The sequence below is a fragment of the Podarcis liolepis genome (genome assembly GCF_965112155.1).
Source record: "Podarcis liolepis genome assembly, chromosome: 9".
In the NCBI taxonomy this organism is placed as follows: Eukaryota; Metazoa; Chordata; class Lepidosauria; order Squamata; family Lacertidae; genus Podarcis; species Podarcis liolepis.
In genome coordinates this window covers 25569917-25585982 of record NC_139564.1, presented here as the reverse complement: position 1 = coordinate 25585982, position 16066 = coordinate 25569917, and the positions used below count along the sequence as shown (strand labels likewise).

The 16066-nt window shown below is 42.5% G+C and overlaps 1 protein-coding gene and 1 long non-coding RNA gene across 3 annotated transcripts in view; both read right to left on the bottom strand.

Moving 5' to 3' along the window:
• Positions 1-16066, bottom strand: part of LOC310686185 — a 450525-nt gene that overhangs the window by 102989 nt on the left and 331470 nt on the right. The gene's annotated exons all lie outside the window — the stretch shown is intronic.
• LOC310686161 (uncharacterized protein) overlaps positions 1-16066 on the bottom strand; it is a 41653-nt gene that overhangs the window by 6132 nt on the left and 19455 nt on the right. For both annotated transcript variants that reach the window (XR_014515726.1, XM_083459389.1), the window contains one exon: positions 14394-14459. Coding sequence is in view for 1 of the 2 variants with exons in the window: in XM_083459389.1 (XP_083315515.1) it covers positions 14394-14459 (66 nt within the window). In the remaining variant the exon portion in view is untranslated. The remainder of the gene's footprint in view (positions 1-14393; positions 14460-16066) is intronic.

The following is a 16066-nucleotide window of genomic DNA, read 5'->3' as shown; positions in this document are numbered from 1 at the left end:
CTAGTATTTCTCAACAATGCCACATCCGCTCTTACTGTCAAAACTTTGAGTGTGTGCAGATGAGACTGATGGTACAAACGCGTGTCAACTACGGATGGGGTAAAAACAGTAACTCCCCTAAACATTCCTCGGTGTGAGCACATATTGAAACAAATCATATCCTGATCAGCAATATGGGACCTTTGGTGATGTTAACATCTCAGGTAGAAAGCATTTTCAGGCGCAGATTTAGGGGAGCGTGACTGGTTTACCTGCACTGGGAGCTGAGCTGGGAGGGCGCTACAGGGGGCACCACAACAGTGATGGAGAACAGAAGGTGAGAGGTGGGGAAGGAAGGAATTTTGGCATTGAACAGGATGCCACTGAAATTTGAAAGCCCAAGGTCCACCACTGGCATTTTGACTAGATGACCCTTTGGTCCCTTCCAACTCAAGATTCTATGATTCTATGAATTCCTAGAGTTCCCTGTGAAAAGGGATTGAATGTTAAAACACTATAGAGAATGTTTTACATTATTCCACAATCTTGTACGATAGAATCATGGAACTGTAGAGTTGGAAGGGACCATGAGGGTCATTTAGTGCCACCCCCTGCAATGCAGGAATCTCAGCCAAAGCATCCGTAACAGATGGCTACCCATCCTCTGCTTAAAAACCTCCAAGGAAGGAGAGTCCACCGCCTCCTGAGGGAATCCATTCCACTGTCAAATGGCTCTTACAGTCAGACAGTCAGAAAGTTCTTCCTGATGCTTAAGCTCCTCCTGTTAGGAAATGTATGCTAAAAATCCAGGAAGATTATGCAGCCAGAATCTGACATTTTACTCGCCTAATGGTTCCCTGTTTCCCACAGTTCACTCCAGGGTGAGCAGGAAACATTTACAGAAGCCCCAAAACTAACATGTCGATTTGATCGCAGTGCCTTTGACAAACCGGTGCGGTTTAACGTGAGGCTATGAGACCAAGCCTAAACTGAATTTAACTTCAGAAATAGGAAAGAGCGGATGAGAAAAGTACAGTGTGCAACCCTGTGTTGAGGACCGTAAATCCTGTTTTAAATCCTGCTGTAATTTTGGCTTTCCGTCCTCCCCCCCCCACCCAACCTGTATTATTTCACAACTGATTACTTCTGACTGCTCAACACCCAGTTCCCTCGGAAAGTGCTAATTAAGAGACTGAAGAGGCTCATCTAATATTTATACTGGTGGTGTTGCACTAGATCATTTTGCAGTGCATGAACAGCGTCATGAAGAAGGAATTAGAAGCAGTATAGCTCTGAGCCCCAGATAATCCTTCGCTGATTAGTGAGATTCTCATTGCCACCTATTCTGAATGCACTCCTCTCAGGATGTTGATAAAGCCTTTCGGTATCGCAAGATGGACTACCAAGCACAGCGCTAGCTTTCCTACCCAATCAAAGCGAAGCCCCCAGTTCACCTGGTTAAGCTATCCTAATCCTAAATCGGCTTTTAGATTGTCGCTTAACAACTCTGAGGTACTCCAGAAGGATCCAGCGCAAATCCAGCAGTAAATGAGGCCTAGTCTGAGTGAAAACGAACAAACAAAAAGCTTTGAGGAAGGGGGGGGGCAATATTTTTCACCCCCTAAGACTTACAGGGGGAAAAATCTATTCAATGAGAATTAAGGTGTCACAAATTAGATGGTTCTATGAAGTCAACCTTCCTGTGAAGACTTTGAATTTTTCAGCCTACGAAAGATTATATACAATTGTATCTTAAACCCCATATGATGACAAATAGGGGATTTTCCAAGTGGTGTTTTTTTTTACACTTTGGAGGTTATTTTTGCACAGGGAAATGACAAAGAATAGAGCACCACAGAATTTTAAAGTGTAATTATTCTGTGTGTATTTGTTAACAATGACAAATGTCTGGGCAGCCTGTCCAATTATCGATTAGATCTGTATTTCAGACCTTCCAATTAACCTTTACGTTAAGGTATCATTTTGTGGTAAAGAGAAGGCTATGCCTTGTAGCGAAAAATTGTACCCTATAATGTATATTCTTGAGTAATGGTATATGTGGTACACCGCAAATCTCAGTGCCCTTTATTGACTATTTTAACAAGGACATGTTTGAACACTCCTGCCGGACGCTTCTCCCATTCGTAATTAAAGTGGGGGAAAGAAAGCCAAGTTAAGCACAATGGCAGAGAGGCTTCATGCAGACATGCACTGGCATTGTCAAGGTTGCTTGGAAACCCCTAGACTTCAAGAGATTATTGTATGGATGAATAGAAATGCTGGGAGTCATTTCAAGTGCTCTGAGTTGGGCTTACTGCTCGTTTGACTTCTCCATTTAAAGAGCAATGCTTGAAAGAAGCAGCCGCAACTTCCCTGCCCACAGCAAGCTTTCAAATCTCATGCATTATTGGATAAAATCAATATATCCTGTTCAGTAGCTTGAAAGCTTCTGTTCCAAAGGAATGGCATGCTTTGGAGCCTGCTGACTGAATCTGGATGCAAAAGGAGTGCCTGATTTGCTGGAGCTGCAAAGAGAGAGGGGGGGAGGGAGTGAGAGTCAGTCCCACCCTTGCTTCTGTTCTCCTTAGGAGCTAGCTGGGCTTTGGATGAGCCAATGGCTCCAGAGCTCAGATCTACCCCAGGATAGAGTTAGAATTGCTCTAAGAAACAGCTAGCCAACCAGCCTACCAAAACAACAACAACCCAACATGTGCCAAAAAAATTTTAAATGGTGAAGTTGACAATAATGACTGAAGACCTTTAACTGAAGCCTCTTTGCTCTAAAGAGGAAGCCTGTTTTGCTTAAAGTCTGTTTAGAAAATGTCAAAGAATTCAGCATTCTTTTCTTGCTCTTTTTCTTTTTTTCTTTTTAAATATACACACTGTTTTGGAAAAGGGGATAAGAAAACAAAAATGCCAGCTGCTTAAGGGGCAGTGACACCAGCCAGCGACTGGCACTTAACGTAGATACAATGGGCTGTATCCAATGGTCCTCCTACTTAAAGTAGACCTATTGAAATCAATAGACAACTAACTCAGGCCTGTTAATGTCAGTGGGTCTACTCTGAGTAAGACTTAGTTGGAGGCAACCCACTGAGTACCAAAGATCACTGATTCTGGAGTTCCCACCCCTGGCAATGGTCCTTGAGATCTAAGATATCAAGGTCTATTATCCTTCATAAATAAATTGAGTATAATAAATCCAATACACAAACCCCATCCTGTGGTGGTTTGTCTTTTCTTGTGGGAAGTTTTAGCAGTTCAAGGATTAGCTAGCTTTCCCCTTCCATGAAGGGTCTGATGTAAACCCTTGTACCAAGAGCTTAAAGTCTTAAGACTGTTAGAAATTTCCATCAGTCAGCCAGTATGTTCGTGAATAAAAAGTTAGTTGCTGATCTGACCCCACTCATTGCTCTCTGGAAAGAAGCCATCTAACTACAGACATTCAGCTGCGCCAAGTGAGGGAGAAGGGGGGGGGCAGTTATTAATACAAAAGTAATGGGGCCGTTTGCATTGAAGTCACATATATACCTAGGATGCAAAACCGCCCATACATATAGATCAGTTTGTTTGAACATCAGAGTCTGGATTTGCAACTTCAAATTAAGACCCCTATGATGGGGGGGGGGGGGGAGAGAGAGAGAGAGAGAGAAGAGGAAAGAGAGATTGCACCCTCTTTTGTAATTCAAGAACATCATGAATACAATTATTTTTTAAAAATTATTTTGTAAATCTATGCTGAGCACAGTGTGAACTGTAGAATTTTATTGTAGATAGAAAATTCCAGGCATCTCAAACAATGATCCTACTCATCTGAAACACTAGCCTTTTGCAGGCCCCCCCCCCCAAGTGGAGCAGTTCCTCATATGTGTAGAGTGCCCTTCACATGCTGTCTGAATGTTCAGATGGTGTTCTTTCGGCCTGAGTGAGTGGACGTCTCCTCAACCATCCTAATACAACCATGCTCCATCTATCTCATGACAAGGCAGTGTCTTGAGTAGGGAGGGACAAATCTGTCAAATTTGCTTTGTTTCTGTTTCTCACATTTCCAGTCATCAGTTCTGCACATTCCCAGACCAATTTGTGATATATATATATATATAGAATTGTCATGAAAATTAATTAGCATTTCAGTGTGAATTTCTTCGAATGCACACATTTTTGTATGCAATTTTGCCTAATATGAATTTTCCCCCCAAAGCAAGTTCCCCTAATTTCTCTTGCTGCCAGTGTGGCTATTTCTGTGGCTCTGATGCAACCAGTTGACATGACCCAAACCTGGGACACCATATTCCTGGTGTTCAAAATCCTCCACGAGTCATGTGACATGAGTGACATTGTGGATCTGAAAAAGTGCTTTTGGGGGGCATGGAACAAAATACGCTTTTTTCAGGGTGAGATCTCAGCCCAAAATTGTGCTAGAGCAAGATGTCCAAAATGGCCGCTGTGCTCTTGAGGGGAAAACCAAGATGTCCTGGTTTTTTTCCCTGGGGCAGTTGACAGGTATGAGATGAGCCATTCCAGGTTAGCCCTAGAATTTTTTATCCCTCTTTAAGAAGAGTTCTCTTTCCCTTTTTTTTACTTAGTAAGGAAATGAATGAATGGATACATGCACACATGTGTATATGGCACCTTGAAAAATTAAAAGGCCAACAGCTTCCCCAAAGTATGGGGTGGGGTGAACAAGACTGAACAGGGATGGCTCTACCATTAAGGCTAGGTGTAGAGAACCTTTGGTCCTCCAGATGTTGTGGAACTACAACTACCATCAGCCCCAGTAAGCATGACCAATGGCCAGGGATGATGGAAGATAGAGCTTAGTAACATCCGGTGGGCCAAAGCTTCTGCACATTTCCATTAGGCAAAGTGAGGCAGCTGCCTTGGGCAGGACATTCTGGGGAATTGTGGCAGGATAGTGGTGCCAACCCCCTAGCTGTTTCTCATGAGTTCCCCAGGCATTTCACTCTGAGCTGGGTTTGCCTGCACCCTTGAAAATAGCCTGGTGCCCACAGATATAATAGAGAACACTATCTCCTAGCCACCATTGAAATAAGATTCAAATGACACGTGACATCTGGGCATGGGATGGGCAGCAAAATCTTGCCTCAAGTGGCATGATGTCTCAGGGAAGTCCTGAAGCTTAACCATGTCCCATGTGCTGCTATCCACGCTTGTCCTTTCCTGTGAGAACCCAGGAGAAAACTAGACTTGCACTGTGAGTCAAATATTCACTCTGAACTTGGTTTATGTCAGTCTTCATCCTAGGTGGTGATGAAGTCTACCAAAAGGATGGACCTATTCCCTACAGCGGATTAATACATAAATAAAACCTTGCCAAATGGTATTTCATGAAGGACCATGAATCCTAAGAAAGATTGGCCCATAAAAGAGAAAACATTGCCCCATACCTTTTCCTAAATGGTATTTAGACATTGGTACTGACATCTGTTTACATGATCACATGATTGGAGCGACAAAAAGGGGTCAGGTCAAGGGTGCACCTCGTCCCACCACGTTTGTAGTTGAAACAAACAAGCTAATAAAAGTTAGGTTAGTTAATTTTTATAGCTCTATTAGTGAAATGCAGAGTTTATCATCGTGGAGGAAGGCAAAATCATGATAGATTTTAAAAAACAAACAGCATGCTCCGGACTGCACAAACACCAGCAAAGTGTAGGTCAGTGGCTAATCAAAGCTGACAGGGACAACAATGGGCTGGGGAGTGACCAAAGGGCAGAGTTCAAGATATGGGAAGAAAACCAAGAGAAGTAAATCAGCTTAAGTCCAAAATGCTTCAGATCAATTGAGCTGGGAGCCTTGGTGAAAGAGTTAAACTAGATGTGACATTAATTGCATGATTGCAGTGAGCATGGGCTGGGTTACCAACTATTCTGAAGCTACTATTCACTGGGGGGGGGTAGTGGGGAACTTCCATTGGCACTCATAGGATTTCCCTTCCTAGAACAATTTCCTAGGTGGAGATTTTCTTTGGGACCATGGTGTGTGTGTATGTGCGCGCATAAAAGGGTTAAATCCTGCCCTCAATCTTGATTCCCCCAGCTGCTATTTAGAATTTTGAAAATTTTCACAGAATTGGTGAAAATGTGTGGTCTAACCCCCACAACACTAGACACTCATCAGCAGGAGCCCTTCTCCATGTGCCACCTCTAAGGGAGGTGTGGAGGGTTTTCTAGTGGTAGCTCCCCAGTACAGTGGTACCTCTAGTTACAGGCGCTTCAGGTTACAGACTCCGCTAACCCAGGAATAGTACCTCGGGTTAAGAACTTTGCTTCAGGATGAGAACAGAAATCATGCTCCGGTGGCGCGGTGGCAGCGGGAGGCCCCATTAGCTAAAGTGGTGTCTCAGGTTAAGAACAGTTTCAGTTTAAGAACGGACCTCCGGAACAAATTAAGTTCTTAACCTGAGGTACCACTGTAGTGGAATGCTCTTCCCAGGGAAACGCGACTGATACCATCACTGTCAGCTTTCCAGCACCAGGCTAAGACCTTTCTGTTCGTCCAGGCTTAGGGTTCTTAAATTGGATCTGATGGCAGCTTTGTTTGTGGTGCTCTTTACTGTAAGGTTACCAGATTTTTTTCAATGAATCCAGGGACACTTCTTGTTTGCTATGTACATGTGAATGCTGAGAAAGCTGTAAATCCGGGGACTGTCCCCAGGAAGCGGGGACATCTGGTAACCTTACTTTAGTAGGGTGGGGAGAATTTATCCTTTTTATAGTTACATTGGATTAGTTCTGTAGAAATTACGCTTATTAGATCTTGTTTACACTTGTACCTGGTTCTTAACTCATTTTTAAAATCTTGCTTGTATCTATCTATATGCAGTATTGGGATTCTTAATCAAGCATGGTGGCAGTAAAGTGTTACAGCCAAGTGAAGCTCAAAAACACTCTACAAAAGCCTCTGAAAAAACAGGCAGATGCCTTATACTGAGTCAAGCCACTGATCCATCTTATCTCAGTAGTGTCTACACTGACTGGCAGTTGCTCTCCAGGGTTTCAGGCACAGAGTCTTTTCCAGTACTAGCTGAGAATATTGGACATGGGACATGGGACCTTCTCCATGAAAAGCAGATGTTTCCTATTGAGCTGCACTCCCTCCCTCATAAATGAGATCTTTATTCTTCACATGCTCTGTTCATTAGCAGCAAAAGCTGAAGACAGCTCAGAACTAATTCCATCCTTTGGCATTGATATCCTAAGGACACAGAGATGCCATGTCATCTCTTCATTCTCCTCCCATACCTGCCATGGATCCAAGTTACAAGTCCTGAGGGACACAGCTGCTGGGGAGCAATGAGGGAGAGAACGTATCTTCAGCCACCCTGCCCAACCATACTGGTGTATTTAGTTATAATTTAATTTAATTTAATTTAGATAATTTAGTGACGACCTGGCTGGCACCATCGCAACTCTCATTTCACCCAACCATACTCTAGGGGTAGACTGATGTTCTCCTCTGGAATTATCTCCAGACATGACTTTAGAGATAAGTTTGCAGCAACAAGATATAAGCAGCAATTCTTCTTTGTTGGCAACGAGGGATTAAAAGGCAATCTGTGCACAATCTTGTAAAATCGAGGCGAAATCTAGGTCAGAGGTCTTGGGTTTAGTCATATGATGGGGCTTCTGAAATTCACTAGTTGCAAATTTGAGGCCTAAATCATGAGAGATGTAGAAAAGTAGGAAGATGCATTCATGATACTAGAAGTGTCAGGGGACAGAAATGTGGAAGCACGAGAATGTGCTAGCAGATATGTCCATGCAGTGATCTCATGTTGGGAAAGGAGCAAAAGTTAGTGTGTCGTACATGGAACATGACACATTGCATTATTAGCACAGCGTAGCAGGTTGGACAGTGTTCTCGAAGCTACCAACATGAGTTTGACCAAACTGCTGGAGGCAGTGGAAAACAGGAGTGCCTGGCGTGCTCTGGTCCATGGGGTCACGAAGAGTCGGACACGACTAAACAACAACAACAGCAGGCATATGAGTGGGATATCAGCTGCCAAGCCCTGTATTCAGATCTCAGCTCAGATGCAAGCTTATTAGATAGCCTTGGGAAAGCCTCAATCCACCATCCCTAAGATCAGGATGATAATAGTGGCTTACCTAACAAGTAGCTGTGCTGATGGTCACAAATGTAGATGGTTTTAAGAGTGGGTTAGACAAATTCATGGAGGATATGACTATCAATGGCCTCTGGTCATAATACTTCCAAGATCAGATGAAGTTTTGCTTTGAATACTAGTCACTGGAGAACACAAGCAAGAGGTGGTGATTGTGCTCATGCCTTGTTTATGGACTTTCCAGGGGTATTCTGTTGGCCACTGTGGGAGACAGGATGTTGTACTAGAGATAGTTCTGTGATCTGATCCAGCAGAGCTCTCCTAATGTTCTTAAGATTATTTATATGAAGTTCTTTGGGCAATTAGGAAAAGTTCCATACAAGCACCAGTTCTATGTATAGCAAGGATGGGGAATCTGTGGCTCTCCAGATGTTGATGAACTGCAGCTCCCATTATCTCTCACCACTGCTAGAGCTGGCTGGGGCTGATGCAGGCTGGGGCTGATGCCCAACAATACCTGGAGGGCTATGCTCCCCCCCCAACAATGTATAAGATTACGCTGTTGTTTTGTGTTTCATTGATTTAAATGGGAGGTTAAGTATGTCTCAAAGAAACCAATGAGATCTACAGTGGTACCTTGGGTTACATGCGCTTCAGGTTACATATGCTTCAGGTTACACACTCCGCTAACCCAGAAATAGTGCTTCAGGTTAAGAACTTTGCTTCAGGATAAGAACAGAAATCGTGCTTTGGCAGAGCGGCAGCAGCAGGAGGCCCCATTAGCTAAAGTGGTGCTTCAGGTTAAGAACAGTTTCAGGTTAAGAACTGACCTCCGGAATGAATTAAGTACTTAACCCGAGGTACCACTGTACCTTGTTTCCATTAATATTCACAATAACACAGGTGCATGGAGACTTCATAGGACCTACTAATGAGTATCATGTGATGCTTTGTACTGGAAGAATGTTCTTGGGTTGTGCCTTACAAATGATAGGAAGCCAATCCATTTCCCAGATCAGTTTGGAAGCTCTCACAGCACTTGTTGATTATTCTTTTCTTTTTAAACAATGTGCTGTAGAACATTCTCAAATGTTATGGAATCTCCCCTTCTAACTAAAACTGAAGTGAAGTAACCCCTAACAAGACATGAAATTGCTGCCATCTCATCTATACTTTCCCCCGGCGGGGCTCATTCAGCGTGGATGCAACTCTTAAAATGCACTGAAAACACACATGTTAATCTCTAAAGATGCGAGTAGCTTTGCTGAAATCGATGTCCTGAATGTTTGTAAAGATTTGTGGATATAGAACTATTTGCAGGCCCAGGAAGTAAATGATAAACCACACAGAATCCAGTAGTTCATAATAAGTCACCCTGGCTGTGTTCCAAGAATTGTTGCCAGTAATAAGAGTTTGGGAGGCTGCCTCTATCTAAAAAAAGATTCCTTTTTACCATTAAGGCTTAGTCTGTGTGCTCATCCTTTGAACAGAGTGGGCTGTTTATTTATCTGTATGTGTGCATAATAGCCTGAGACAAGGTAAATCCCCCCCACTTTTCTTTCTTGTCTTTCAGGTATTTTTCCATCGTTCCTTTGTGCGTGTCTGTTTGATTTGAGCAGCCTCCTTTTTTCTTTCAAATAGAACTGGGGAGTAAACAAAGCACCTTTGCATTATGAAGAAAGGGGGGCGGGGGAGAGAAGAGGCAGCTGAACAATCGACCCAGCAAATAACACTAACTCCTTTTGGCACTTCTTCTTTCAAACCTGGAGAAATAAGAGTAAATGCTTGTGTTTAAAAACAAAATTTAAAAAACCCCATGCACCCCCCAGCCTTTATCCCACCCTCCCAGAAAACCCCAACCCCCCCAAAATGGCATAAACACACACCAGAAATATTTGATCTGGTCTTTGTTTGTGTGCTAGTCTTTCTGATCTACTGAGGGGCAAGAAAGTGGTACGGTGGTACCACAGGTTAAGTACTTAATTCGTTCCAGAGGTCTGTTCTTAACCTGAAACTGTTTTTAACCTCAAGCACCACTTTAGTTAATGGGGCCTCCCATTAGCCGGAGCACGATTTCTGTTCTCATCCTGAAGCAAAGTTCTTAATCCGAGGTACTATTTCTGGGTTAGCGGAGTCTGTAACCTGAAGCATATGTAACCCGAGGTACCACTAATTGCTATCCTGCACAGGAAGGTATTCCATCCATACGTGCATTTATCACTGAATCCATTGTTAGAATAATAGGCTTATACCTGACTCAGTCAACACAGACTGGCAGCAGCTTCCCAGGGTTTCAGACAAGGGGTTACTCCCAGCTGGGGCTTGAGTGTGGGACTTTCTGCATGCAAAGCAGATGTTCTACCACTGAGCTGCAGCCTCTCTCCAGAGATCCTCTCTAGATTCACAAGCTGTTCCTGCTGATTCTCCCCAAGAGGAAAAGGCTATCACAAAGCAAAATGGGAAACTCTTGCTGTTTTTCTCTAGATGGCAGCATCTACCTTATGGTCTGTCTTCTGAATGTGAAACAAAATTCACATGCAAGACATGAAACGCTTAGCATTCTGGTTTGGTTCTGAATGTGTAGATCCCCATGGCTGGAGTATTTGCATGGCAATGCTACTTACTCAGCAGTAAGTCCCACTGAGTTCAATGGGGTTTGCTTACTCCCAGAGAAGCAAAGGGAGCGCAGCCTTAGTTTGCAAAGCTTCTCTTGGTTTCTCAATTCCTCTTGTTGATGGCAGTCCCTTGTCTAGTCGAGGGCACTTTTCACATGCTTTCCCTCCCCATCTCTTTTCCGTGAAAATGGCATGGTATCTCTATGGTTGTGCCTGCCAAGATTAAGGAGCAGGTATTTAAATGGTGTTACTGAGTGCAATGGTGCATCCGCTATTAAGCAAATGGTTGCCACTTACTCCTCCGGAAAAAGAAAAGCAGAGCACTGTCCAAATTTCCAGGGGGAGAAGCACCTTCCAGCCTAAACACTGGCTAGCTCAGCCATTGCTGATGAGAAATGCTTGCACTGGTGTAGTGCATCTGCTGCACTATATGAATTTCCCCTACAGAAACAGAATATCAGTGACACTGACTGGAATGTTACTCGTATTATAATAATTTGATGACTGATACAAGGGGAAGATAATAAAAAGCAACAGTTTCACTTACAATGCATTTTCCTGAATGAACTCTGCTCCCCTTGTAGTCCATACATCAACATTCTAAACAGATATATACATTAACAGAATGTGATCCTCATGTGGAGTGTCCAGCTAGTGGAACAATCTTCATGGGTTCTCAACCAAACTCGGACCCTGCTCTGAGCACACACCAGGATACTATAAGAAATTGGGATATTGGCCAACTTCCATAACTTCATAAACCTTCTCTTTCTCTGAACTGCTAGGACTCAGCTAGATTGGTAAAGAAAAAGTGATCTATACGTGTTGTATATGCAGTATAACATTGTGCCACCAGATGGCACTGTTGGAGTCCTGTTTCCTCCTACTGGATTTCCCCGTTTAAATTACGTGTTTAACGGAAATACTTCTTTGATGTGTCTAGATTTATCCCTAGTCATTCAGAGTTGGAATATCAAGGAACTTCCAAAGTCAGAGAAGGATATCATGACTTAGAAACTCCAGATCATTCAGAAACATAATCTGATCCAGAATGCAGCCATCCAAGCGAGACCTGTTGGAAGCTGGGTTGTCATCGTGTTGGACATAATTATGGTACCAGCTGTGCTTTCAAAGGAAGTCAGAGTGCTGTCCAAAGAATGGAAGCTGATAACCAAAATAACCAAGCAAGGATCAGACAACATTCAAATGAGTGAGGAAGAAAGAAGGGTCCCAGAACTCTGAGCCAGGAAATGATTGTGAAGCACCAGCCCCACTGAGATAACATTTGAAGATATTAAGAAATACCTGTATAAATGGGTTGCGACTCCACTTTGCCATGCTGTTCATAAAGCGAGAAGAGCTGTGAGCCTTTCTCAAGCCAAGAGGAACAGAAGGGTCATGTTTAATATAATAATCAAGTAATCCATAGGCATTAGGACAAATAGCATACTCCAGATACACTTTCAAAGGGCAGAAGAGCTATCGTATTGAAATCAGATGCCGTGTACATCACACATAATTTCTTCCCGCACTCCACTTCTGTCCTGCTCTGCTTCTTTCTGGCTCTGGAGATACATCTGTTTCTCCTCCCTCAGTTGATATGATCCAGTTAAATCCAGGCTTTGGAGACACTTGCATGAAACATCCGCGATTCCTTGATTTTTCAGAACATAAATCTTGCGACGAGCCTCACTATGTAGGCCTCTGTTATGAGATCATTTTCCCTATGAAATGCTATTCCGCCCCCCTTTGCAGCTATATTGAGACCCATGCAAACATAGCACTGTCAAAACTGATCTCCATATAACACACCAAACAATTGTTTCCCCAGAACACTGATGAAGAGAGTGAAAAGGGTAAGGAAAGAAAAAAAAGCTGCTAGCTAGGGCTCTTCAGCATTTTAACAGGCAGCTATGGCATAATTGGAGATCTCGAGAGAATGCAGACCCTGAACATATCAAGTCACAAAAGGCTTTGCTCAGATGGAGATTCTGAAAACAGGCAACCTGCTATCAACAAAGATGGCGTCCTGTGTGTCTACTGTATTCCCCTCTCAGAGCTACAATTCTCAGAGCAGTTTAACATTCCTTTTTTTCCACAGAGAACTCTTGGAATTGTAGCTCTGGGAGGCGATAGGTGTCTGCTAACAACTCTCAGTACCCTTTGACTACAACTCCCAGGATTCTTGGGAGAAGTCATGACTGCTTAAAGTGGCATCATAGCTATCAGTCAAATCAAAAATTAAAAAAGGAATGGAAATGTTTTGAAGATTATATGTTAAAATATTGTTCTAAGGAAGGTATGCTAATATGCCTAGAATAAAAATGTAAAGTATATCTATGATTTGGAAAAGAGAAGAGATAAAAGAAATACAAAGAATGATACATTTGGAGAATGCAAAGATAAAAGTGGAAATAGAGATTCAAAGAAGTTGAATTGTGGCGGAGGGAAGCTGTGGGTGGGAGGGGGAGTATTATATGATAAGTATGTAATATTTGCCTTCAATATTTTTGGATTGTATTCAATCTATTTTTCTTTTTTTCCTGTACTACTTACTTCAACAAAATAAATAAAAGTTAACATAAAAAAGTGGCACCATAGCATTTTAAATGTATGGTTCCCAACATTTCTCCAATGAAAATAGGGGCATCCTATTCCATCACCATCATCATCATCATCATCATCATCACCACCACCACCACCATCATTTTATTATTTATACCCTGCCCGTCTGACTGGGTTGCCCTAGCCACTCTGGGCGGCTTCCAATGTATATAAAAACATAGTAAACCATTGAACATTAAATACTTCCCTATACCAGGCTGCCTTCAGATGTCTTCTAAAGGTTGTATAGTTACTTATCTCTTTGGTTCGGGGGTCGCACAACTCTATACCCGCCAACATTTTTCTGATGAAAACAGGGACACCCTAAGGAAAAGCAGGACATTCTGGGATCAAATCAGAAACCGGGACGGCTTCTGTTAACCTGGGACTGTCCCTGGAGGGTCTGCTTGGAGGGTCTGCAATAGTGTCACAGTGGCGATACTTGAATACTGCCTACTGTGTTTAGGATCAGAGTCCTAACATTACATAGTTTTAAAATGGCATGGCCTTTTCCTCCATGAATTTGTCTAATCCCCTTTTTAAAGCCACCCAAGCTGGTGACTGTCACTGTATGTTGTGGGAGCAAATTCCATATTTTAATGATGTGCTGTGTGAAAGAAGCAGTTGCTGGGGACCACAGAAGGGAGGAGTGCTCTTGTGCCTCTGTCCTTTTTGAGGACTTTTCACAAGCCCTTATCTGGGTGGCCATTGTGAGAACAGCAAGCTGGACATGTCCTTATGTTCTTCAGCACTTTATTTTGTCTGTTCTGAATCTCCCAGCATGCACAGCTTACTACAGAGTTGTTCTCAGTTTTATTCCCATTTATTTCAGACAGGCAGTGTGGTTGTCTGGATCCTCCATAATAACCGAGTGTTCAAATTATGTATCATTTCCAGAGAAAATGGCTAGAGTGGAAGCAACCAGTAGCAAAATGGGTTTGTGTAGTATAAAGGAAGTGTGTGGGGTTTTTTGGAGGGGGGGGGGATAAGGGACGACAATAAATCACTCATACTGTTGCAAGTAGTATCTGGTTTTGAAACAGTTGAATTAATTAGGTTAATTCCTTTCCAATATTTAGAAGTTAGGAAGGCAGACTGAGACAAACCTCATCCTAAGTCTTCCAGGCATTTCTCTTCTTAATCCATTCCACTGGCGGGAGGGATTCATCTTACTTTGTTCAAAGAAAAGGAAAGGAAAAGGAAAGGAAAAAAAAGGTGTGTCAAGTTGGTTTGATGCTCTCTAACAATATGAAAATAATATTCCCAGTTCAGTATGGACATAGTTACACTAAGGAATAAAGCCGTTTCCCCAGCAAATACTGGGAATTTTAGTTCTGTGTATGATGGGCACTTGCTCAGTTAAAACAACCAAACAACATGTCACCAACGATATTTTCATGAAACCTGCAGCTGGCAATTTATCTGTTGAATTATTGTAGTTTGAGCAGAAATATTATTACCAAGTTTTGACCCTGGTCCAAGCAGTTTTCCATTTGCCACACCACTTTCCTGCTCTTTGCCTTTGAATCGGAGCAAATTTCAATCCACAGAAAACCCAATTGACGTATGTTCTGATTCCACACACAAAAAAAAAGAATATGTTTTCCCAGGGGAAAGTAGCAGGACAAATGGAAGTGTGGACTAGCACACCCTAGTTCTGAGAGTGGGATAAGGGAATCTCTAGCAGAGAACTATCAGTGCCTCACCAAACTACCATCCCTAGGATATTTTCAGTTAGAGTGGTATAAAACTAATATACGTTGGTAGGGCAGATAAGTCCAAGCTTCTGATTTCTCTAACATTTCCCCCAAAGGACCAAACTCTGATGCCATTGGCAGCGAGGCGTCATCTTTCCCAATGTGACAATGGGCTCTGTTACCTGCTATATACATTTCTACATATACATTCCTAAAACATGTACATGCACACACACACACACCATGCGCAGTTGTGTTTTTACAGTAGGATCTGGACTGCATTGCATAAATTGTGTTTGACATGAAGTGCAGTTACAAATATTTCAAAACTGCGTGTGGGGAAAGCTCAAGAAACCCATTCCCATTGTTATCTCTTCACATTTTATTATTTTCACAACAGTACCAAAAGCTATGTAACTAAGACTAGATTAGCAATGGAAACTTTTTCTTAGAAGCAATTCCCAAAAGATGCTTGCCCATAACTGGTCTGATAGGTATCTGAGCAAAATCAGCACAGTCCAGCACAAAATCAGCAAAGGTCCAGCACAGGCAGGCTTAGTTTGGAGATGCGTAGTTCCTAATGTTCCAAAGAACCAATAAACATTAAAGCTGTTGGTTTTCTTTTGCCTTCTATGCACATGGATGCTTCAAAAATCCTTATCTGCATTTCTCCTTGAATTTTGGATTTTTGAATTGCTTGCTCTTGTTTCTGAAATGGAACTGATGTGTTAAATGAACCACCAAACAATTCTTCCGTTTTTGCATAACAAGGTCCTTGGAAGGTTTTTGTGTGGGTGTATTCTGCAATATGGCATTGATGCAATCAAGGAGCCGCAGAGGTGGATTTATAGTGGACCAACTAGATATCATTCTGCCTTATTGGTTGTTCTGCAATGCTTCCTCAATGTTGCCCAATGTTTACCATCTGGAGGTGCAAATTGGTAGCAGAGCAGATCAAAAGCAGGACAAAACAACAAGTGTGGAACATTGGTGGTTATAAAAAGTTGCAGGCTTTCAGCAGGAGGCTACAGGACATGGACTGACTGGAAATGAAGCTGTATGTCCACCTTGAAACATTTGTA